Source organism: Nomascus leucogenys, chromosome 20 (genome assembly GCF_006542625.1).
Source record: "Nomascus leucogenys isolate Asia chromosome 20, Asia_NLE_v1, whole genome shotgun sequence".
Lineage (NCBI taxonomy): Eukaryota > Metazoa > Chordata > Mammalia > Primates > Hylobatidae > Nomascus > Nomascus leucogenys.
This window is the reverse complement of record NC_044400.1, coordinates 82483681-82508449: the sequence shown is the minus strand read 5'-3', so window position 1 is coordinate 82508449 and position 24769 is coordinate 82483681. Positions and strand designations below refer to the sequence as shown.

At 59.2% G+C, this 24769-nt stretch overlaps 1 protein-coding gene across 8 annotated transcripts in view; it reads right to left on the bottom strand.

Moving 5' to 3' along the window:
- Positions 1–1387: 1387 nt before the first annotated feature.
- The window catches only part of CTBP1 (C-terminal binding protein 1), a 35847-nt gene continuing 12465 nt past the window's right edge, over positions 1388–24769 (bottom strand). For 6 of the 8 annotated variants that reach the window (XM_030801131.1, XM_030801134.1, XM_030801138.1 and 3 more), the window contains 7 exons: positions 18312–18456; positions 15683–15889; positions 5835–6049; positions 4274–4404; positions 3409–3536; positions 2844–2961; positions 1388–2357 (listed from right to left, as the gene is read on the bottom strand). In XM_030801131.1, the coding sequence (XP_030656991.1) occupies positions 2171–2357; positions 2844–2961; positions 3409–3536; positions 4274–4404; positions 5835–6049; positions 15683–15889; positions 18312–18456 (1131 nt within the window). In that variant the 3' untranslated portion in view covers positions 1388–2170. The remainder of the gene's footprint in view (positions 2358–2843; positions 2962–3408; positions 3537–4273; positions 4405–5834; positions 6050–15682; positions 15890–18311; positions 18457–24769) is intronic. The other 2 variants (XM_030801139.1, XM_030801132.1) reach the window with 1 other exon arrangement.

The window sequence follows — 24769 nt, the reverse complement described above, 5'->3', positions numbered from 1 at the left end:
GGACCTGTCTCCAGCTGGAGCTGGGAGGGCGGCCCACCCTGCCAGAGGCCAGCCCCACACTTGGCTGCCGTGGGGGCTGACCAGGGCCCAGTGACCCAGCCCAGGGCTTGCCTGTGGAGAGGCTGGAGCCAGCTGTCAGCACGGAACTCCTGGTCTTCCCACTGCCGCCTCTGCAGCCCCCACCAGAGATATCAGAAAACATCAGCTCCAGCCTGCAGCCCAGACACTTGAAGTCACCTTGGCTGCCCCTCCTCACACCCGTGCCCACGTCAGTGAAACCAGGGCCGGCTCGTTAACCGTGTCCAGAACCCACGCTTCCCACCCCACCCAGGCCACCTCCCTCAGCGGCCCGGGGGGCTCCAAGATGAGGAGCCCGAGACAGGTCGGAGATGGGCTGGGCGGCCTCTGCCACTCACCTGCGGGGGGGCAGGAAGCAGAGGCCTCAGTCATGAGGCGGGGCTGCCCTTGGCGTGGGCCTCGAGACTGGGAGCCACTGCCCATACCCAAGAGACCTCTGTGGGCATGGGGGTGCAGAGCCAGGTAGGAGGGGGCACCCCCACCAAAGGCAGCAGCCCCCCCGGCTTCTGCTTTAGATGGGGCAGGGAGCAAGGGGACGTTGACACTTGGGCTGACACTGCAGGGTCTGGACGCTTGGGGTGGTAGGAGAACCCACCTGCACGCAGGGAAAGGCTTGGGATGGAAACGTCCCGAGGGGACCTGGGTTCCCCAGCACCCGCCGCAGCCCCTCCTCGCACCGCCTGGACCCGCCGCAGTCCCGCCTCATAAATGAGTTGAGACTGCTGATCTGCATGGACCACGCTTCCAAAAGCAGCTCTGAGAAACCAGGAGGCTGGGATTTCGAAGAGGACGCCAGTAAATAGGCTCAGCTGTGGGCCAAGGTGAGGCGGGACCCCTTTTAGCTTTTTTGCCTGTTTCCGTAGGCTGGCTGACCCATGGTCTGGGGAGCGTCCTCAGCCCTGACATCTGCTTTCCCTCCTCCTCCTGTGGCCCACAGTCTTCCCAGGTCGCAGGCCGGCCTGCAGGAGCTATGCCAAGAAGGGAGGGGGCGGGCAGTGGGGCAGGACCTCAGCCAGTCAGACCATCATCCACACAACGGCCTGGCTGGAACACTGCTTCCCTCCCACAGGGGCACTTCGGGCAGGCCGCCTCCAAGCCAAGACCCTACAGTGTCCCACAGACCTAGTGGGCAGAGGGACAGGCCCGGTACACACAGAGAGCACTGCCCAACCTGCCACTGCACTGTCTCTGGGTCTCCCTTAGGCTGCTCACTTCAGAGAGGCTGAGCTGGGCCCTGCAGGTCACCAGAGCCAGGACTGAGGCTCACCCATGTCCTCATGAAAGTCACCAGAACAGATGCTGGGCACGCTGGCTCTTTCCAGGATTTTTATTTCTTTAAAATAATTCATACAAATGGTTACAGTCACAAACATGATTTTAACCAAAATATTGCTAGCCTACCACATCAGCAGGACGGCACTGGTGCAGGCGGGGACGCTGCCACCCTCCACGTCCCCAGGACAGACGTCGATGGGCAGCGGGCACGCTGGGCGCCGCCCAAGCTTTTCCTTTTGGAGCTGCTTCGTGATGCCGTCTTCATTTGGAACAACAGGGGGTTCATGCCAAAATTAGGAAAAACAGCCTTTGTTTTGTTTTTCTAAATTATTCTAAAAATAAGACAAGCAGGTAGAAAAAACAATGCACTGTGTGGCATAAAAAGAAAAACGGGAAGGATTCATTGTCCTGAGAAGTTTGCCAACTGCCTCATTCCGGGGCACGTTCCAACATACAAAAAAAAAAAACAAAAAACCTCAAATTGACTTCCGAACGCTCCTTCAGGTTTTCTTTTTGTTGACAGCTAAGCAAACAGATCCTTTGTATGTTCTAAAAACTGTACACAGACAAGAACGTTCATGGGAGAATAACTACTGACTTCTTCTGCTTAACGAGGAACGCGAAGGACACAGGGCAGAGCGCCCACAGGACGGACGACAAGCGACACAAGGCCCAGCGCTGCCCCTCCCGCCTCCTGACAGCCCGGACCAGTCTCTGCAGTGCCAGGGCCGCCACGCAGGTGCCTCCTCCACACACTCTGGTCCGAGGGTTTCCGGGCCCTCCGCCCAGGCGCCGAGGCTGGAGAGCTCTTCCCGGGCTACAACTGGTCACTGGCGTGGTCTCTATCCGCCTCAGGCTTGACGGTTTGGCCGGGAGAAGGGGCGTGGGGCGGGTGGGCCACAGGGGGCAGGCCGTGGGACAGGGACATGGCGCTGGGGACGATACCTTCCACAGCAGCTGGGATGCCAGTGGGGGCCACGCCCACCACGCCCGGAGGGTACCTGCTGGGAGAGGGTCCATCCGTGAGGCCCACCTGTAGGCGGCCTGGCCGGGCCCCACCTGCCCTCATAGCATCGGCAGCACCGAGGGGGCCACTCCAGGAGGACCAGCAGTCAGGGTGAGGATCCCGGCCTCTGCACGGATGCTCCTGCCTATGGCAGCTACTTCTCAGGGCAGGGGAGGGGAGCCCTGGTGTCTCCAGGCGACTTGAACATGAGGTCTTCGCCTCACCCAAAGCCCCCTCCTCCCACAGGCCCCGTGCCCACAGCAGTCCTGTGTCCACTGAGCCCTGAAGGCCACCCCAGCCCAGGCTCCTTCCAAGAGGCCCTGGTTCTCATGGGCCTTTCAGGTGAGGTGGGCCTTACCACTTCCACCCAGATCCCCCAGGTCAGTCAGTGGAGACGCCGCCCCTCCCACCAGCGGCTGTGCTGGGATCCAGGGGAAGCCTGGGGCCCTCCTGGAGGCTGTTCCGGGCCAGCGGACCTGCTCACCTATAGGCAGCCCCGTTGAGCTCAGGGTGCACGACGGCGGGGTCCATGCTGGCCCAGTGGGTGGCGGCCGTCAGATGGTCCTTGTTGACACAGTTCTTCAGGCTGTCTGGGATCCGGCCTGGGAGATGCAGGAGGAAGGAACAGCTGTGGCTCTGAGGGGGTCCCAGGAGCGTGGCCCACTGGGTTGAAGATGTGGGCAGCAGGGTTCTCGGCAGTGTGCTCCTCCCTCTCAGCCCTGGGGCTCCCAAGGCACGGCAGGGTCCTGTCTCTCAGGGCACCGGCACCCTTGCAGCGTGGGGACCCCCTGCCCAGAGCACGTGCCCAGCTTGCTGAGGGACCTGTCTGCTCAGCCCAGCAACTTCCCAGCAGGTCCTGTGTGTAAGACACGACACCAGGGCTCAACCTGACTTTAGCCTTAGAGGTCCCTGCTGGGGGTGCAATGAGAGCACCATGGGTCCCGAGCTGGCAGAACATGGGCCTGGCTGCCAGGCGGGCACAAGCCCACGAGTGACTGGGGCTGGCAGGAAGGGTGCACCAGGCCTGACCGAGCAGCCCCCACGCCCACCTGTGATGGCTCTGCGGATCTCCCGTGCCGCCTCCTCTCGCATCTCGATGGACGCTTGCTCGCTGTACCATGCAGCATGGGGGGTGCAGATGAGGTTGGGTGCATCCTTCAGGGGGCCCTGGCTAAAGCTGGAAACAGCACAGGCATGGTCAGTGCAGCCCGAGTCCTGTGGCTGGGTACGGGGGGAGGTGGCTGGGCACTGGAACCCCCTATGGGGGGCCCTGCCTGGGAACCACAGACCCCACGGCCCTGCTCCGCTCGGCAGGCTGGCTGAGCACAAGAGCACAGCCCCGGGACCATCAGACACACCAGGGGCTCCTCACAGCGGCAGGTGTGGGAGCCCAAGGGATTTAATCTCCAAGCCCCTCGTGGGAGGAGCCCTGATGGGGGCACATGCTGGCCTGGCCCCTCCCAGCCGAAGGGTCTGTAGCCCCAGGAGCTGCAGGCTGATACTGCCCCTGCGGGGGTGTCTCCTCCTGCGGCTGAACATCCAACCCAGGGCTGCCTGGGGTCCCAAGGCACTGTAGGGATTGCAGGTCTGGACGGGACACCATGACTCCATGGCCAGGGCCCATGGGGACCACTCACGGACACTGGGGCCTCACTCTCTCCTGGCTGGTCAGGAGCCCTGTCCAAAGGGGGGCTCAGGAGGACGAGCAGCCCCTCACAGGACCGAGGTGAGGCAGGCCGAGAGCCCGTGGCTCCATCCTCACCCCGAAGCGGGTGGCAAACTCCCCCAGTGCTGGCCAGCAAGAGGCCTGAGTACAGGCAAGGGTCCGGACTGGCAGAGGCACCGTCTGGAGGTCAAGGCCGGCAGGACAGTGGGCAGGGAAGAGCAGGGAGGCGGCACTGGCCATGGGGGCACCTGAAGGGTTCTGACTCGTGCACGTCCAGGGCCGCGCCGCGGATCCGGCCCTCCTTCAGGGCCTGGGCCAGAGCCTTCTCGTCCACCAGGCCACCCCGGGCCGTGTTCACCAGGAAGGCCCCTTGTCTCATCTGGAAGACATAAGGACAGGCCAGGCCCAGTCAGGGATCTGCGCGGCGCAGGCAGCCAGAGAAGCAAGGTGGTCACACACGCCATTGGGGAGGCCCAGCTCCCTGGCCCCTTCCCAGCCCCATCCTGGGCTCACCACGGCGCTAGGACTGGAGGCCTCGGGCGTGCTGCACCGTGGCCCAGAGGGGCTGGCTGAGGATCGGCCCTGTATAGACCTGCACAGCCCCACAGCTCCTAGAGAGCTCCACCCTCCTGCCTAAGCCCTGACATGAGGACTGGGCAGGGGCTCCTGGCTTGGTCCCCCTGTGGTACCCCTTTTCTGGGTCCCCTCCAGCCCAGTCTCCCCCAACCAAGGCCTCAGCCCACGAGGTGGGACTCCCTGGAACGGCAAAGCCCAGGGCCGTCTGCTCTGAGGCGTGGTCTTTGACTCCAACCCCAGCGGGGCCTGCAGCAGAGCCTCAGTCTTTGGAACAGGCTCGCTTTTCATGCACTTTTGCAAAAGGCCCTTGGGGTGGCTCCCCCTCGGCCTCATGGCCAGGGCTTTCCTGCAGCCCCCCCATTTCATTCCAAGAAGTCCACCCAGCCACGGTGCTTGGCTGACAGCTGGGCAGGTCACGGTGGCTTTTCTTTGGTGCATTGCTGCCCATTGAAGCCTCACACCCGAGGTCCTCAGGGATGGCAGGGATCTGAACAGCATCCACGTGCTGCACCCTGTCCACTAGAAGGCTCCAAACCCACTCTGTGAACAAAGGAAGGGGCAGCAGGAACCTGGCCTCACCCTCTTTGCGGCTACAGGCTGCTGGGGCAGCTAGAGTGGGCAGGTGGCCTCTGACACATGTGTACACACATGCACATACATACAAGCTCAAACATGCAGACACATGCACCCACGCACACTTGCCCACATACACACACATCACTGTGCACACACGATGACTCCCTGAAGGGCCTGGAGCCAGCGGGAGGCAGCCGTCCCCAGCTCCACCCACTCGAGGGGAACGCGGGGCTGAGGCTGCGCTCCGAGCTGTGCTGAGGCAGAGGCCGACCTGAGCACAGCCCGTTCCAGCTGCAGATGTGAAACCTGAACCTGGCAGCACAGCATGGAAGTCACAAGGGCCGACGCAACGCCCCCCGGTAGCTGCATCCGTCCCCACTGTAAGAGCGGCAAGGGCTTCAGGGGAATTTGGTGTTCAAAGGTATGTGGTTCTGTCTTGTCCACAGAGTATTTTAGACGCCCTGAGTAGAACTCAGAACATGGAAAACACTGTCTGGCAGACAGGGCTCCCCCAGCAGGGCTGGCAGCTGCCGCCATGTGGCTCGCTGAAGGCAGGGTCTCGCCCAGGTGCAGGTGGCTGCTGGGAGGGACCTGCCTGACACCCCCACCTGTTACCGCCCCGCAGAAGGAGAGTCCTGTGTCCCTGGCTCCACGCACCTGCTTGACGGTGAAGTCGTTGATGAGGTGGTGGTTGTGCTCGTTGAGGCCGCAGTGCAGGGTCACGCAGTCGCTGTGGAAGAGCAGGTCCTGCAGGGTGCTGACACGCTGCAGCCCCAGCGCCCGCTCCACGCCATCCGACAGGTAAGGGTCGTAGAAGAGCACGTTGAAGCCGAAGGCCTTGGCCCGCAGCGCCACCGCCTGCCCCACACGACCTGGTGGCGTCAAGACACACTGTGAGACCCTTGCTCGCCCGTGGCCGGGAGGCCGGCCCCAACAGCCAGGGTCGGAGCAGCCTCTGTGCCTCAGTTTGACCATCTGCCAAGGATGACACCAGCTGTAGTCAAGCCAAGGTGCCCGCGCCCACTCCACACGAGGTGTCTGCTCCCAATGTGCCCACTGCCAAGGCGCAGGCTGTGCACAGGGGTGGAAAGGGTACACTAGCCCCTCAGCCCACACCAGCTGCCAGCCACACCACCCCCCTACTGCCTGTCCACAGGAGGTGACATGAACCACTCAGTGTCAAACGGACCGGTCAGCGGGTCTCCACCCACCCCACACATGCCCTACATGCCCAGGCCCCTCCGCTGGCCTTTCGGATCCACCCATTGATGTCTCCGGCATCTCAATTCCAGCCACCACGAGGTGGAGACGGCAAAGGGGGCAGGAGGGAACCTTCCAGACCAGGGAGGCCCCGCTGGGCTCACGTCCTGTCCCCTTCGAGTGGAGTGACAGAGAAAGCCATCCCGGGCAGACGTGCCTGCCCCCACCCCAGCAGTCTAAGGCTGGCGCAGGTCCCAGCACAGGAGCCACGGAGCCAGAGCCATCGTGTCTGGCTGGGGCCGGCTCCTCCCTGGGGAAGGGTCTGCAGGGTGCACGCGCCCACTGTGAGCCAACAGTACGGCTGCAAAGGACACATGACCCCAAGCCTGCGAACGTGGTGTCTCCTGCATTGCCTCAGAGGGAACCGCTGCACAGGAAGGAAGCAGGCTGAGCGCTGGGGCGGGTGGGAAGCGGGCGCAGCTTCAAAGGCGGCAGCCAGGGCAGGCCTCCCTGAGAGGACCAAGCTTGCTGGAGACGTTAAGGGGACAGGAAGGGAGCCAGAGAGCTGGAACAACACGTGCGAGGGGCCCGCGGCGGCGGCGGCCTGAGGGCCAAGGAGACCAGACCGCCAGGCAGACAGGGCGGCCGGACGTGGCCCAAACACCCAGGGGACCCCCAGTCACTCTGGGAACAGGCCTGGGGGAGGCTGGGAGGCCAGTCAGAAGAGTCGAGGACCGTCTAAACGCACTACATCCTAGAAAGGGAGGCGCCTGTTCTACGAGAAGGAACATGGTGGCTCCTTTCATCCCCAGGGACGAGGATGGTGCAGGAAGCAACCAGTTCAGGGAGGAGGGCTCAGCAGGTGGAGGTGGGAGCAGCGGTTCCGAGGGTTGGAACCACGGCCGGACTACCCGGGCAGCTCCTCAGGTGCAGGAACAGCCCCCGTCTGTCAACGCCCCCTGCCAGGGATCCCAGCGAATGGCAGGAAGAGAACACAGGCAGACACAGAGAAAGCACCTCCCACAGCACAGAGGGCGGAAGACACGCTGTTTCCCACTGCAACACCACACAAAGCCCTGGGGTCGGGCTGCCGGTGGCGAAAACCAGCTAAAGCCACGGGACAGCGCCGGCCACGCCTGACACGGGAGAGCAGTGGCTGTTCGGGGCGAGACGATTCTTCACTTTAGTCTCTGCCATTCTTTTCCACACGATGTCTGGCTTATGATAAGAAATTATTATGATGTAGGTGAAGAGACAGGAAGATGTGGCTTCTAATTAGAACAAAACACTAGAAACAGACAGACCCACAGATGACCGGGGCTGGAATCAGCCAGCAAAAGCTCTTAATACCTACTATAAACATGCTCAGAGATGACAGCAAATGTGGATGTAAACAGCAGAAAAATGGAGGCTTTGGAAGATGAAGGGCAACTCTATAAAGACCCACACAGAAATTCCAGAACGAAAACATCCCTCTGCAACGGAACTCCCTGGACGAAGCTAACCTCAAGAAAAGGATCGGGAGCTTGAAGGCAGGGGGTCAAAGTCAGCAGATGGCTGCAGAAGCAGAGAGAAAAGAATTTAAAAAACAAATTTTAAAGAACAGGCCTTGGAGGCTGACGCCTGTAATCCCAGCACTCCAGGAGGCTGAGGTGGGCAGATCATGAGGTCAGGACTTCGAGACCAGCCTGGCCAACATGGTGAAACCCCGTCTCTACTAAAAATACAAAAATTAGCTGGGCGTGGTGGCGGGTGCCTGTAATCCCACCTACTCGGAAGGCTGAGGCAGGAGAATGGCGTGAACCTGGGAGGCAGAGGTTGCAGTGAGCTGAGATTGGGCTGCTGCACTCCAGCCTGAGTGACAGAGCAAGACTATCTTCCACCAAAAAAAAAAAAAAAAAAAAGGAACATATTTTCAGACAAACAAAAGCAGAGGGAATCCGTCACTGGTGGAGCCACATTCCTAAGACAGTCTTTAGGCTACGGGAATGTGACACCCGACGACAGAATCGGGGGCGGGATAAACAAGGCAGAAAGGGTGGATGTGTTGGTTGATATTCAGAAAGAAAAATTACTGAAAAATTCCTTGACAGACTCATGACTAATAGCTTTTTGTACGGTTTTCTGCATAATAGATGTGGAAAATCGGCCCGAGGGTGAGAGGAGCCGCCGCAGGCCTCTGGCCGCCCTGGACGAGTCTTCACAGGTTATGCTGGACGGCAGTGAGTTATGAAGGCGTATCCTAATCTCTAAAGTAAAACTAAACACGATCACTAAGCAGAGTATAGATTAAAAAGCAACAACAGATGCAAGGAGTCATTTAACACCTGATTAATATAAAAGAAGGCCAGAAAGGAAAAACAAGGATGAACAGAAAACATGTAGCCAGATTGACACCGAAACCCAAATGATCAGCAATTACACTAAAAATAAATGAACTGAACACTCAAGAGGCAAAGACCGTCAGACTGAAAAAAGAAAGAGGAACCAACTATATACTATTAATAACAGACACACTTTAAACGTGAAAGACAGAATTCAGGTGCTGTGGCTCACACCTGTAATCCCAGCACTTTGGGAGGCCAAGGCAGGGTGACCACTTGAGCCCAGGAGTTCAAGACCATCCTGGGCAACACAGCAAGACCTTGTCTCTACCAAATAATAGTAATAATAATGACAATTAATTTAAAAAAATTGCAGTGGCACGCACCTACAGTCCTAACTTCGGAGGCTAAGGCAAGAGGATCTCTTGAGCCCCAGTGCTCAAGGCTGCAGTGAGCCATGACTGCACCACCACACTCCAGCCCGAGTGACAAAGCATGACCTTGTCTCTGAATGAATGAATATAAGAACAGAGATAAGCTGAAATTAAAAGGATGAAAAAAGACATACCGGCCAGGCGCGGTGGCTCACGCCTGTAATCCCAGCACTTTGGGAGGCCGAGGCGGGCAGATCACGAGGTCAGGAGATCGAGACCATCCTGGCTAACACGGTGAAACCCCGTCTCTACTAAAAATACAAAAAATTAGCTGGGCGTGGTGATGCATGCCTGTACTAGCATGCATGCAGCTACTCGGGAGGCTGAGGCAAGAGAATTGCTTGAACCTGTGAGGCGGAGGTTGCAGTGAGCCGAGATTGTGCCACTGCACTCCAGCCTGGGTGACAGAGCGAGACTCCGTCTCAAAAAAAAAAAAAAAAAAAAAAAAAAAGACATACCACACAAACACTGATCAAAAGAGCTGGGACGGCTGCCTCAACATCAGACCAATTAATTAGACCACAAAAAGACCAACAGCAAATGTCCTGCTTAATGGTGAAATGTCAAAAACTTTTTCTCTCACGTCGTCAAGACAGTAACGCCCACACTCACTACTGCTGATGATTGTAGCTAATGCAAAAAGGCAAAAAGAAAAAAATTAAAGAAATAAAAGGCACAGAGATCAGAAAGGAAAATGTAAATCTGTGTTTATCTGCAGATGACACAGCAGTGTGTGCAAGAGAAAATTCAAGAGAATCTGTTTTTGGCAGAGGCAGGTTTCATTATGCCATCCAGGCTGGTCTCTAACTCCTGCTGATCCTCCGGCCTCAGCCTCATAATGCACTAGGATAACAGGCACAAGCCACTGCACCCGGCCTAACAAGGAGAATTTAGAAGGCTGGGGAATATGAGGTTGGTTTACAAAACTCAGTGTATTTCTACCCACTAATAACCAACCATCAAGTAACAATTAGGCTGGGCACAGTGGCTCATGCCTGTAATCCCAATACTTCGGGAGGCCAAGGTGGGTGGATCACTTGAAGTCAGGAGTTCGAGCCTGGCCAACATGGCGAAACCTCGTCTCTACTAAAAATACAAAAATTAGCCAGGCGTGGTGGCGGGTGTCTGTAATCCCAGCTACTCAGGAGGCTGAGGCAGGAGAATTTCTTGAACCCATAAAGTGGAGGTTGCAGTGAGCCAAGATCATGCCACTGTACTCCAGCCTGGCAATAGAGTGAGACTCTGTCTCAAAAAAAAAAAAAAAAAAAAAAAAAAAAAGGCAGAGATTGCAGTGTGCCGAAATTACGCCACTGTACTCCAGCCTGGGCGACAGAGTGAGACTGTCTCAAAAAAAAAAAAAAGAAACAAAGAACTAAACATTTATAACAGCATTACAAATGCCAAATAATAAACTTAATGAACTACGTGGAAACCTTCTACTGGTAACGATGAAACACTGTTAAGAAAAGCTAAAATAAATGGAGAGATCATATTTGTGTCCCGAAGATTCAATATTATTAGGAAGTCAGCATTCCCAAAACTGATTTTAAGGACTCAACAAAATGAAAACTGACGAGCTGATTCCAGAATGGAAACGGAAATGCACAGCAGGGCCTAAGACAGCCGAGACCCTCGTCAAGAACACGGCGGAAGATCTCAAGACTCACAGCCGTGCAGACAGCGTCACACGGCAGAAAGGGAAGAAAAACAGGTCCACGGAACAGAAGGGTCCAGACGGACCCACTCACATGTGGCCAACTGCCTTTCCGCAGAGGAGCCAAGCCAACCAGAAGGAGGGCTCCTCTGCGCATTGTGCCGCAGTGACTTGCCATCCCGGGAAAGGGCGGGCCGCCATCCCAGCCTCACACCATGCGTGAGTGGCAGCCCAGAAGACCCTGGACTAGAGGTAGAGGCTTCCAGAAGAAAACACAGAGAACTGGATGACCCTGGGGTAAACAGATCGCTCAGGACACAAAAGGTATTCACCTAAAAAACGGGTGATACACTGGGCTTCATAAAAACTGAAAACGTGTTCTTGTCACAGAGAGATGTCAAGAAAGTGAAAAGTCAAGCCATGGCCTGAGATATTGGTAAATAAGTAAAAACAAAAATCTTGAAATGATGAAAATATCCACAGTGCATGTCCATCTGACAAGAACCTGACGCAGACCACGTGAGGGCTTCGTAACCAACATGAAAAAGACTGCCGGAGGCGCTCCGAGTGGCCAAGGGCACAAAGAGGTGCTCAGCCTCCTCAGTTATCAGGAAACTGTAGGTTAAAATAAAAATATCACAAAATACCTGCTGGAAGGGCTAGAATTACACAGACTCCAACACGGAGTGCTGGCAAGGATACACGGCTGCCGGAGCATGACGCTGCGCACCTGCCTGAAGAACAGCGACTCCTTCCAGGCGAAACAACGTCCTGCTCTGGGACTCAGAAATTCTACTCCTAGGTACAAACCCAAGAGACATGAGTCTGTGTGCACAAAAAAGATGGGCAGAAATGTGTTCACAGAAGTTTTGTTTGTAATATTAGCCAAAAACTTAGAAAATGCGTCACCAAGAGTCTGGAGAGCGAATCGTGCTGTGTTCACACGATGGAACCGTTATCGGAAACTGCTGGGTCGTGCGAAGACACAGAGGCATCACCCCGACTGACGGGCGGCGGACACAGAAGGCCGCGTGCCCATCATCCCACCTCGGCAGAGCTGGGGAAGGCCCTCTGCTCTAGGAAGTGGGACCCGGGTCCTCGCAGATAAGTCGCGGGGCCGCCAGAGAAGGGGGCCCGAGGCAGCTGTCTGTGTGTAGGCACCTGCTCTGCCGACGTGCTGGTGGGTTCTTGGGTGTGAATGTGTACAATATTTTCCTGTGTGCACCTGAGACAGTGCATTTTTCAGAAAGAAGGAAGGCAGGGAAGGAGAGAGGAAACAAAAAAACAAGGAGATGTAAGTCACGGGCACCAGAACCTTGTAGAGCAGAGGTAGCGGCCACCCCCTCACCTGCGCCGAGTGGCACCAACACCATGAGCCACACGCTGCCCAGGGCTTCCACATTCCTGTAGCCACCACACACATGGATTCCACGCTAAGAACAACCCGGACACAGGGTGTGCACAGCAGAGGGCAGATGGGGACATGCACGCCCTGGGACAGCCTGAGTGGCTGGTGCCCAGCACCGGCCCCGCCTGGAGCACGAGGCTGTCCCACAGAGGGTGGGGATGGGGCTCAGGGACAAGGGCGAGGGGCGAGGCGGGGGGACGGGACGCAGATGCCTGCAGCCAACGGTGCCAGGTGGGCAGCCGGGGTGGGGTAGGGGTCAGGTCCACAAGGTAGAGGCTGCAGCATCAGGGGGCTTGTGTCCCTAATGACAGAACTGCTCTCCTCAGCTCCCGAGGCCGAGGGAGTGCTGACCTGGCCTGGGTCATCACGAGATCACCACAGACAGAGGGGCCTGCGCCAAGAGCGAGGGAAGCAGCTGCACCCCAGCAGCTCCAGGGGGGCCTGCCCGAGAGCCCACAGGACGACCTGGGCCAGTGCAGGGGAGAATGCCCATGGCAAACCCCCACAACCTGCCCGGTCCACCCTGCACTCCCCAGGACGCCAGGAGTCCCTGCCCCTGCAGTCCCCACCCACACTCAGGCCAGGCCTGGGTGGGGACCTCGGCAGGTGGGGTCCTTAATGAAGGGGGTGGCCACAGCCCTACCCTCTGAGGGCATCCCGACCAGGGTGCTCCAACCCCCACTCAGCACGGGGCCCTGGGAGGGGCTGGTTGGGCCCAGCTCCACACTCAGCCTGGGAAGGCGCCGTCCTCAGGCCTCAGAGTGGCCATAGGGAGGGCCCGGGGCCTTCAGGGCTGGGACCACAGACCCCGACACCAGGAGAGACAGGACACGGGACTCTGGAGGCAACACACCCACCTACTCTACCAGGGGAACTACAGACATCCCTGGCCACACACAGACACAGCCCATAATCCCCCCTCCACATCCCACAGTCCCTCGTACACCCCAGGGGAGGTGTCAGACCTGTGGCTGCAGGACAGGCGGTGCCCTGCAGGCAAGGCACACACGAGGCCCCTCCCGTCCTGTGGGCTTGCTCTGGAGACAGCGGAGGCACCGCCCCTGCACAAGGCCAGCGGGCAGCCCACGGAGCTGAAGGTCCACAGTGCCCCGAGTCCCTGGCCCCTCCCGACCTCTGCCCCCACCTGGGCTTCCTGCCCACCCTCCTTCCTCCCCTCCCTCAACAAACCACACATGTGGGCCATGGCCCTGGGATGGGAGGGGCCGCCCAGGCCTCAGACGGGCAGAGGTATGAGGAACGGGCACCTCAGGGCTCTGGGATCCTTGCAGGTTGCAGCCAGCCCTGGGGTCCTGGTGGAGGCACCAGCGAGACCGTGAGAGATGTGTCCAGGAAGAGACAGGCACGTGTTCCATGCACATCCGTGAGCCAACCTCCCCCACTAACCTAGGTGTGGCCGCCTCACCGAGACCACCCGCAACGTCCGATTCCCCAAACGCTGGCGGGACAAGGACAGCGGTCAGCAGGAGTGGGCCGCCTGGATGTTTGGGAAGCGGGGGGCGGCCAGTCAAGGGGAGTCCCTGGCATGGCAAGGTCCTTGCATCCCCACGGGGCCTCCTGGGGAACCCGTGATCTGGGGAGACAGGCACCTGGGCCAAGGTGTCCAGGGGGTCTTCAGAAAAGGTGCAGCACCCCCGCCCACCCTCTCCACGGACCCTCTAAGGGAGCACCTTCCCACCCCACACCAGGGCCCCGCCCAGATGCTCCCCCTCCCTCATGGGGCTCCTCCCCTGGCCCCTCCCAGCTCCACTTTCCCTTAAGACATGGCTCTACTCCCAGGATCACACACACACACACACGTGCACAAGCATGCACACGCTCGCTGGTCTGAGCTCAACCTGGGCCTGGCTGTGTGGGACCTGCTGACTGCTGCATGCTGGACCCAGGACAGTGCTGGGCCCAGGATAGGCAGCTGCAGAGCGAGTGGGCAAATGAAGAGCGAGGGGTCGCTGAAGGGCAAACCACTCCCTGGGGACAGGGCCAGCGCCAGGGGCAGCTGCTGGTGACCACAGAGGAAGCCAGCGGCTGCCCGAACCCTGGCCCCAGCAGGATCCACACAGCCAGCTCCAGGGGCCTCAAGGGGTGAGCACGTGCTAGACCGGGGTTGATATGCGTGCCCACACGTGTGCCCGTATCTATCTGCGTACGTGCCCATGACTGACGTCAATGTGTGTCCCTGTGAGGTCATGTGTATGCTGTGATATCCGTGTGTGATGCCCACGTGTGCCATGTGATATCCGTGTGTGCTGTGACATCTGTATGTTCCCGTGCGGCCCACGTGTGTGCTGTGACGTCCATGTGTGATGTCTGTGCAGGCCTGTGTGAGACCCATGTGTGTGCTGTCTGAGGCTGTGTGTGCTGTGACGTCTGTGTGTTATCTGTGTGTGCCCATGTGAGGCCCCTGTGTGTGCTGTGACATCCGTGTGTGATGTCTGTGAGGCCCACACGTGTGCTGGCGTGACATCCGTGCAGGCCCGTGTGAGGCCATGTGTGCCGTGACATCCATGTGTGATGTCTGTGAGGCCCACGTGTGCTGTGACGTGTGACATCTGTGCAGGCCTGTGGGAGGCCGTGTGTGCTGTGACATCCGTGTGTGATGTCTGTGTGTGCCATGATTGTCTTGTGTGTGGCCCGTATGTGTGCTGTGGTGCTGTGTGTGACATCTGTGCAGGCCCTGTGTGCTGTGACGTCCATGCAGGCCAGTGTGAGACCCATGTGTGTGTTGTGTGTTGTGATATCTGTGTGAGGCTGTGTGCTGTGGCATCTGTGTTATCTGTGTGTGCCCGTGAGGTCCACGTGTGTGCTTTGATGTCCATGTGTGATGTCTGTGTGTGCCCGTGAGGTCATGTATACTGTGATGTCTGTGAGGCCTACATGTATGCTGTGGCATGTGTGACATCCGTGCAGGCCAGTATGTGTACTGTGACATCCATGTGTGATGTCTGTGTGTGCCATGATGTCTGTGTGAGGCCCACATGTGCTGTGGTGTTGTGTGTGATATCCGTGCAGGCCCTGTGTGCTGTGACCTCTGTGCAGGCCAGTGTGAGACCATGTGTGTGCTGTGATGTCTGTGTGAGGCTGTGTGCTGTGACATCCGTGTGTTATCTGTGTGCCCGTGAAGCCCACGTGTGTGCTGTGACGTCCGTGTGTGTTATCTGTGTGTGCCCATGAGACCCATGTGTGCTGTGATGTCTGTGTGAGGCTGTGTGTGCTGTAACATACGTGTATGTTATCTGTGTGTGCCCGTGTGAGACCCACGTGTGCTGTGATGTCCATGCATGTAGGGCACACAGCCTGGGATTCCCGGGCCCTGGTGCCTGTGCTGTGCGCACTCAGTCCTGTCCTGGGTTGGGACCGACACCTGCAGCAGCCCTACTCCGCCCTGGGCCTCTCCTCCTGGGCACAGCTGAAGAGCGGCAGCGCCAGATGCAGGGAGGGGCACAGGCGCGGAGCTGTGGCCGACGCACCGAGTCCGATGATGCCCAAGGTCTCCCCGCGGATCCTGGCGGCGCCGGACGCCACCTCGCGGATCTGCTCAACGCTCTGGACTCGCGTGCCCTCCCGCAGCGCCTGGTGCAGCCAGGTGGCCCGCCGGTACAGGTTCAGGATGTGGCACAGCGTCGAGTCGGCTGTCTCCTCCACAGACGCCGCAGGCACGTTGCAGACGGCAATGCCTGTGGGGACAAGGACACGGCGGTCACCCCCAGGCCGGGCCCAGCCTCCGGGAGGACACCGGGGCCGCCGTGGCTGGAGCGGGTTTGAAGCTTCCCAAGGAAGAAGCCAAAGGCCGTGTCCCCAAGGCCACCCTGGGAGGCCACGAAACGAACACATCGCTCACAAGTCGGGGGCAACAGAGCAACTCCAGGAGCCCCACCTCCACTTTAGGTTCACGTGGCAGCACACGCATGGCAACTGCTCGGTGTGTGGTAGGGCTGGGGCATGAGACGCTGCCCTGACCCCTCCCAACTCAGCGCTGGGCGCCCAGGAAGAGTCAAGCACACGTCTCCCCGCGTCACCCCGCCGCCCCGATTCCTCTCAGGGGTATTCTGCTGGGAGGCTGTGGCCAGATCAGAATCTGGGTGCTGGCTCCACCTGCACACCCCCACATGGACATCCGCACATGTCCTCAGGCCTCTCCCAGGCCAAGCCGGGCCCCCGCAGCCCCTTCCGCCCTCCATGCCCCACACCCTGCAGTCGGTAACACTGAAGCTGAAGCCATTCCCGGAAAGCAAGTCCATCCCATTTCTCCCGAGTGGCCAGGCACGCCCATGTGTGACCCCTACTCCCTGCTCCCGGCCTGTCCCCGGAGACAGGCCCTTCCCCGGCCAGTGCCCCTCCCTAAGCCTATTTACCCTCATCCCTGGCCTGTCCCCGGCCAGGGCCTCCCCTGCACAGCACTTCCCGCCCCATCCGGAAGATTGCACTCCTGTGTCTGACTGGCCGTCTGTCTCCCTGGGGAGGAGGAGGGGGTAGGAGGCCAGGACAGGGCTGCATTCATGGGCCCGAAAGCTGGACAGGACCGCATGGTTCCGCGAGGGGTCCCGAGGGCCGGGAGAGGGCCTGACGTGGGGCGGTGCGGGCAGGGGCTGCAAGAGGTCAAGAGTGGGGTCCTGCACAGCCCCCAGACACAACTCACTTGGACGTAAAAATGTTAAACAAGGGAGACTGAGGGAGAGCCAAGCCAGGCGCCACATGAGATTGGAACAAAGGCCTCCTGAGGGTGGGCCAGATCCCAGGGGTGCCCCAGACCATCCCCGGCTGAAGAACAGAGCCGAGGCCTGGGAAACTCCACGAGTAACGGAGATGGTAAACAGCAGGGGCCGCTCAGAAAGCGCCAGGCCTGCACCCGACACCACGGCCGGCCCTTCCCAGGACGCCACCACAGAGACAAAGGCGGGAGGAGGCTGGCACACGGCTTTGGCCCATGGGCGCCGGCGGAAGCAGCTGAAGCCAGTGCAGGAGGAGACCCCCGAATGGAGGCATGGCTACCGACACCACCTGCGTCTCCCACAGGAACACAGACGGTTCCGACTTTGCAATGCCATAAACCGTATCCTAGGAAAAGCGAAGCAAAACCGTGAGGCGCTGGCCAACCGTGGGCAAGGGCAGGGTATGACCTCGCCCGTTACCAGCATCAAGAAGAGGAGAAAAAACAGACCAAGCCTGGCAGAAAACAGAAAGTGCGCTCCAAGCAGGACAGCCGAGCACTGCCCCGAGTTTGTTCTAATGAGTGTCCATGCATGGGTGCAGACACGTGTGCATGATCCGTGTGTGTGTGTAGGTACACGGGTGCAGGTGTGTGTGTTCTATGAGTGTTCCATGTGCTGAGTGTATGAGCAGAGGTGCATGTGTTCATGTGATGAGCGTCTCATCCATGTGCTGAGTGCACGTGCACGGGTGCAGATGAGTGTGCATGTTCCGTGTGCTGAGTGCACATGCACGGATGCAGATGTGCGTGTTGTGTGTGTGTTCTGTGTGCTGAGTGTGCGTGATCCATGTGCTGAGTGCATGTGCACAGGTGCAGACATGCATGTTCTGGGTGCTGAGTGTGTGTGATCCGTGTGCTGAGTGTATCTTCACGGGTGCAGATGTGCGTGTTCTGTGTGCTGAGTGTGTGTGATCCGTGTGCTGAGTGCACGTGCACAGGCGCAGACATGAGTGTTCTGTGTGCTGAGTGCACATGTACTGGGTTGCGACACACACTGCTGTTCCCACTGTGTCTTGGGACAGAGACCTATGAGCTCTACTACAGCCACACACTGATGCCCCTGCCCCTCACCCCCAGGGCCCCAGTACCCAAGCAAGGGGCACCAGCCAGACACGCATGCAGACCTGTGTGGCAGCAGCTTGCATGCGTGTGAAGCCGCAGCTGGATTTCCTGCTGCCCAAAAGAGAGGAAGTGCCCTGAGATGAAGATCTGTGAGGAACAGAATGGCTGCAATCTCACACCGGCCCCAGACGGGACCACACACTGCCGCCAGCCACACCAGGCGATGTGCAACAGGGTCCTCAGTGTGACAGTGAAGCCTCCATGGACAAGCAAGACGGGACGAGCTCGCATGAATGGGCACAGGAGAGAATTCGGAGCCGGCCTACCTAAATCCCCGGCCGACTTGATGTCGATGTTGTCAAAACCACTGCCGATCCGGACGATGATGCGGAGGGCTTTGAACTTCTCCAGGTCCTCCCTGGTGAGCGTGATGGTGTGGTACATCAGGGCCCCCACAGCCTCATTCAGGACCTGCAGCGAGGAGAAAGCACACAGGCTCAGCCCGGCACCTGCAGACCCTCAGGCTTGGCCTTCGGGGGTGGGGCTGAGCCTGGCTGGGAAATCAGCCTGTGGCCCTCAGGCTTGTTCCCCAAGCACCAGCCCGGACACTGGGAGAGGCTACATGATGCTTCCCCGCCATGCGCGGCCCCTCAACCTCTGCCCAGGCGTCCTGAGTCCCAGCAATTCCCGCCACAGCCTCCTCAGCCGCATGTAGGCTGCAGGCCGGCACTGGTCAGAGTCACCCGCTCCCCACTGTGGTGGCTGAGATGCTTCCTTTTGAGCGTGCGCCCCACCCTGAGACTCTGCTCAGCTTTGTGGAAGAAATGGGGTCCCACCAGGCGAGGACACAGGAGGGGGGTGCGGCAACACCCAGGAAGGATACTGAGCAGGTGCAGCTGGGTGGGGCGGCCAGGGCACCTGAGACCTGCAGGCCCGGGGGTGCGGGTAGGAAGTGGTGAGTCCCCGCGGCACACAAGCATGTGGGCAGAGGCAGGCAGACGCCACCCAGCCGTAAGGACACAACCACAGGAGCACGCACTGCCCCCGTGTCGCCCGAGAACCCGCCCAGAAATGCTGCCCATGGCGGGCACAGCATGGCTGGCGAGGCTCGGGTCTGTGTTCACAACAGTCACGTTTTTAATTTCAGTTTCCATGACAAATCCTACACCGGAACAGCTCCGATGAACGCGGACCCGGCACACAGCACAGCAGCCCAACCCTGGCACCTCCACTCAGCCAGCACATGGCATCGCTGTGGTCACAGCCAACCCCGCCCTGCCAAGGCCTCCCAGTTACCCCCAGCCCAGCGAGGGCAGGGGCAGCGTGGGGTGCAAAGGCACACAGGTGGAGGAAGTGCCCAAGGCAGAAGAACCAGGTGCAGCACTGGGCACGGGGTGGCGTGTGTGTGCACCACCTGCGCGTCCACCCACGCCACAAAAACACCCACCCGCACACGTCCATCCCACACACGCAAACACACCCACCCGCACACGTCCATCCCACACTCCCGTGCATGACAGTGCCCACCCATGGGTGCAGAGATGCACTGTGCAAACAGCCATGGCTGAGGACACCAGGACACACAGGCCTCGTCCACGTGGGCACGTCCGATTCCTGGGAGACACCACTGAGGCTCCCATGAGGACATGACCCCCACCCACCACCTGTCCAGTGGGGCCCCAGTACTCCTGGTGGATCAACAGTGCAGGCTCAGCACAGAAGTTGCCGGGGCCTAGGGGACATCTTTCCCTCCCTTCCTGCCGTGCACGGAGCCTGTGGATCCCAGGCGGCAGTGCCTGGGTTGCTGGACCGCAGGGCGTCCTGTGGGAGCTGACCCTGCCCGGGTCCTGGGCAGAGCAGCTGGTTTTGGGCAGGCATATGTGGGCAGGGTGAGGGCAGCCCCCAGGAAGACGCTCACCACCCAGCTACAACCCCTTCTCCTACAGTGTCTAGACCTCCAGCTTCGCCAGAACAGACGATTCCCTTTGAGGCTGACACAGCCTCGCTTCCCTCCTGCCCACTGCAGGGGACCTAGAGGAGAGGACCATGGAGGACCACGCAGACCAGGGCCACAGCAGAGGCTGGGCGGCAGGGCAGGGGAGCCCCGGGCTGGCCTGGGCATTCTCCAGGAAGAAGGCTGGAGCACCTCGGCTGCAGGAGGCAGGGAGGCATCTACCCGGACCACAGAGGAACAGGTGTAGCACTCATCAGTTCATGGACAGGGCTGATGGCTGCCCCGGGCCTCCTGGGAGGGCTTTGAGGCTGCATGCGTGCAGACCCCTGGGGCACCAGACGCAGCGTGGATGGGGTGACCCCTGGGGCACCAGACGCAGTGTGGACGGGGTTACCCCTGGTGCACCACACTTGACCAGACGTAGTGTGGACGGGGTGAGGCCACAAGGACAGCACGGGTGGGCAGAGGCCAGCAGTGGGCGACTGGTGCACAGCTGTGGTGGAGGCGAGAGGTGCGGCCAGGAAGACCCCTGCGCTGCATGGACTGGAGACAGGCGCCCACACACCAAGGAGGTGCCTCGGGCAGCTTGGCAGAGCAGCTGCAACTAAGAGGGAGTCACCTGCAGGTGAAGCTTCGTCGGCACCCACTGTGGGCAGGAGGGGCTGCGCATGCAAGCAGTGGGCAGAGGCGCAGTGGGAGATGGGCCCTGGGGTCAGGCACAGGCCTGGTGCCAGACGTGAGCCCAAGGGGCTGGCCCGGGCAGCAGGATGTGCGGGGGCCCCTCCCACGGTGTGTGTGCAGAGGCTCGGCATGGACAGGCTGGACAGACCCACACCACACAGGCTTGTGTGTACGCAGGCAACGGCCTGCTTTCACCCTGAGCATTGGCCATGGGCTTCGAAAAGTTGATTCTGAACTGCGGCACGTCACCTCCCGCACATTCGGATGAGACGGCATCAGATTCATGTGAATATGATGAATATTCATCTGCGCAGCCTTAAGGTTGCTTCCCGCGTTGGCTCTTCCGCGATGAAAATTTGTTTATCTCATCGAGATAAGTTCTGAGAAGCCAAAACGTGCGCCGGCCAAGGGCCCTCCTTCGGGCTCCGGGTGCGCCCACCCAGCTGCAGCGGCTGAAGACCCAGCTGAGCTGTGAAGCGCAAGCTGCCTCCCTGACGAGGCTTTCATCACTTGCCTGTGCACGATTCTTAGTACACTTTTTTCAGGTCCTTGCCCTTTTCCCTACTGAATACATGTTTAACAACGTAGTATTAGGTGAAAGCATTCTCACTACAGGAATCTGAACACGGCTTGGGGACCCCATGCCCCAACCTCCGCCACGTACCAGCTTGGCCTGTGCTCAGCTGCAGGGCCAGAGCTGCTGGCGTGCACGCTTTACCACATGGTGGCCACGTCATCCACAGGTCCACAGGCCAGGGTGCCACAGTGGTCGTCAGCCTCAGGGTCTACCCTCCTTTCCCCCTCGTGGCTCCACGTGGCTGCTCCACCCCGCCTGTTGCATTGGTCTCCCATGGAGGAAGTCTGCAGGAGGTGGGTGCAGCCAGGTGTGTCCCTTTAGATCAGGACCCAGCAGCCTCCCAGAAACCACCTCCAGCCAACACCCACTGATGTGTACCCTCCACCGCCAGGGGCTCAGCCCCACTCTGCTCAGTGCCCTCAACTCCAGTGCTCAGAGATGCTGGGGAAAGCCAGGTGCCCAGGAAGCTCGGCTGCCACCAGGCTGGTAACAGACCCCAGGACGTGGCATCCGGCTCTTGGGGGTCAGGAAGGGGCCTGCCAGGCCCACCTCCTGCCATGCAGTTCTGCCACCTGCTTCTCCTGTGCTCAGGACTTGATGACGTCGCACTTACCTTTCCAGACCTCGTGCACAGGTGTGGCTTACTCTGTGAAACTGCTGCTCACATCAGGTCACCATCAGGGCAGATGTTTCTCTACAACAAGCAGCCACATGCAGGCCCAGGGTGGGGCTGGGCCGAAGACCGCAGGTTTCAGATTTCCAGAGAAACTGCCAAAGCACCACCGAGACTGGCACGGTCGTTTCTATTCCATATGAGGGGACAGGCTCAGGCTCCCTCAGCACGGCTGGTGCAAGGCTCGGCGCAGGCCAGGCCAGTGGTTACCGGCGGTGACTGCTGCACCTGTGAGAACCCGGGAGGCGCACCCCAGTTCTCATACACCGCTCTGTCTGTACCAAACGCCACCACCCTCATCCATTTTCTGTCGGGGTTTTTCTGTTTCTGCTGATTGGGAGGAGACTTTGAATGCATAAACTTTTTCATTTATTTATTTTACAGCCACGATCTCGCTGGACTGCAGTGGTGTAATCATGACTCGCTGCAGCCTTGACCTCCTAGGCTGAAGCAATCCTCTGGCCTTGGCCTCTGGATATGCTGGGATTACAGGCACAGCCCCTGCACCAGCTGAGTATATCAGACATTCACCCTTAGGCTGGCACACAAATTGAAAATACCCAACCCCTACCTCTCACCTGTTTTTATTTTTAAAATTTATTTTGCTGTGTCATTCTTTCTTTTTTTCCTTTTTGAGACAGAGTCTTGCTCTGTCGCCCAGGCTGGAGTGCAGTGACACGATCTTGCCTCACTGCAACCTCCGCCTCTTGGGGTCAAGAGATTCTCCTGCCTCAGCCTCCTGAGTATCTGGGACTATAGGCGTGCCCCACCACGCGTGGCTAATTTTTGTACGGTTAGTAGAGACGAGGCTTCACCATGTTGCCCAGGTTGGTCTCGAACTCCTGACCTCAAGTGATCCACCCGCCTCAGCCTCCTGAAGTGCTGGGATTATAGGCGTGAGCTGCTGCACCCCACCTTGCAATGTTGTTACTTCTAATTGCCATTTAATCAAAGTGACCTTTTCCTCTGTAATACCACATTTTCTACAGAAAACATTGTGTTTTCTGTATTGTCATAACCTCAGGTAATAAACACATTCTCTTGCAAATGTTCCTCTAACTGCTCTTCATTCAAACACGTGGCCGCTTCCGTAGGCAATGAGCATCTGTAGTCAGGGGAGCTGCGGCAGTTCCTGAACGGCCACCCCAGGGGCCCCAGAATTCACCGACTCCCCAGTCCTCGGCCCACACACCTGAAAAGCCACTGCCTGAGTCCTTGGGTCCTGCCGGTGGGGCGGCCATCTCTGGTCCTCTGTCCTGTCCACTCTTGGTGGTACCAACGCTGCCCAACTGGATATTCTAGAACCGAGAGTGGGTCCTGGGGTCTGGACATGCCCTGCGGGGGCCGCACTGCACCCGAGGCTCAGCTGGGCACTGGGCAGCCTGGAAACAGGCCCCTGCATACGGCGATGGGGTCTCTGTCCTCTTGGTCCTGGAAGCCACTGTGACCCGGTATTAGGGTCAGAGCCCACGGCAGCCTGTCTCTGTGCTGGCCGCCAGCAAGAGACTGAGGGGCTCCGGGCCTGTCCCGCACTCCATTACCACGACAACGCCAGCCTGTGTGTTTTTCCGGGATTTCTAATCACTTCGTTTCCTGCACAGCCCCAGCACCTCTGTCTGGCGGGGCTTTCTGGTGGCCTCCCCACCCCCAAGGCCTGGAGATGTTTGTCTTGCAAGAGTGCAACTGTCCAGCTGGCTGCAGGTCCTCGCAGGCCACTGCGTCCTGTGCCCTCCCGGAGCCGCCCTGCCGCTCCAGGCCCTGGAGCCCACACCGGACGCAGCCTCCGGGCTCCAGGGCTTCCTTTTGCTTGCTCAGCAGTTTGCTCAGTTGCGCGGTGCTGCGCTGAAAACCCTTCTCCTGTGGAAATTCCAAAGCGGGCGGGTGGGGCTGGGCTGAGTCTTGTGTCCCAGTGGGTGACAGCCCCCACCCATGGTATCAGTAAAACCCTAATCCTGAACCTGAACAGTGGGGCGCCTCCCAGGCCCCGACATGCTTCCCGTTCTTCCTATGAGCACATGACGGTATCACATTCTCTCCCTCCACGGCACTCAGACAGCGGCGACATCCAACCAGCTATGTGGGAAGTTTCTGCCCCAGGAGGCAGAAATTCCTGACTAACGGTGGCACATGAAGCAGGCGTTCAGTTTCCTCCCACGCCGAAGCCTGGAGACAGGTGGCCTGCGGCCCCGCTGCCCTCTCCACAGCCATGAGGGTCCCTGCCTCCTGTCTTGTTGCTCCACGGTTCCCAACACGCGGCTCCCCTCACGGTCCAAGGTGGCTACCCAGGGTTCCAGCCAGCAGGGACAGGGAGGGGACGGCAGGGAGAAGCCCTGCTCCCCTCTGTGCTGGAGCTCAATCCTTTGGCCACCCCTAGTGGCAAGAAAGCGTGGGCAGCCAAGTCCTCCCGCAGGACCACACACTGTGAAATGCGGACTCGGCATCCAGGTGACCCCCGCTGACTCCACACGCAGCCCCGGGAGGCCTCGGCTTCTCTTCCCATCTCTGGCTTCTGCAATGTCCCTGTGTCTTCGAGCTTCCTGTTTTTATGAGACTTTCACTCATGTTTTTAATTTCAAGCTCTCCTAGTTCTCGGGGGCTCCTCTCTGTGGCGCCAGCTCTGCTTCTGGTTAGGGGCTGCTTCAGGCCCCTCCGGGATGCCAGGACGGTTCCCAACACTCTCGTCTCTTCCAAGAATCCAGCTGCATCCCTTGGGGCAGTTTTCTGTGTATTTACCTTGTCCTTTCTCTGCCCTGGGCTGTGCAGCCTGGGTGGGGAGCAGGAAGTCTGTCTCATGCCAGGGCCCACGCCGGCCCCACCCGACCACTCATCTGCATTTTATATGAACCTGTCGAGGCAGTTTGGGATTACTGCAATTTTAGAAAAACATCTGTTTTGCCTT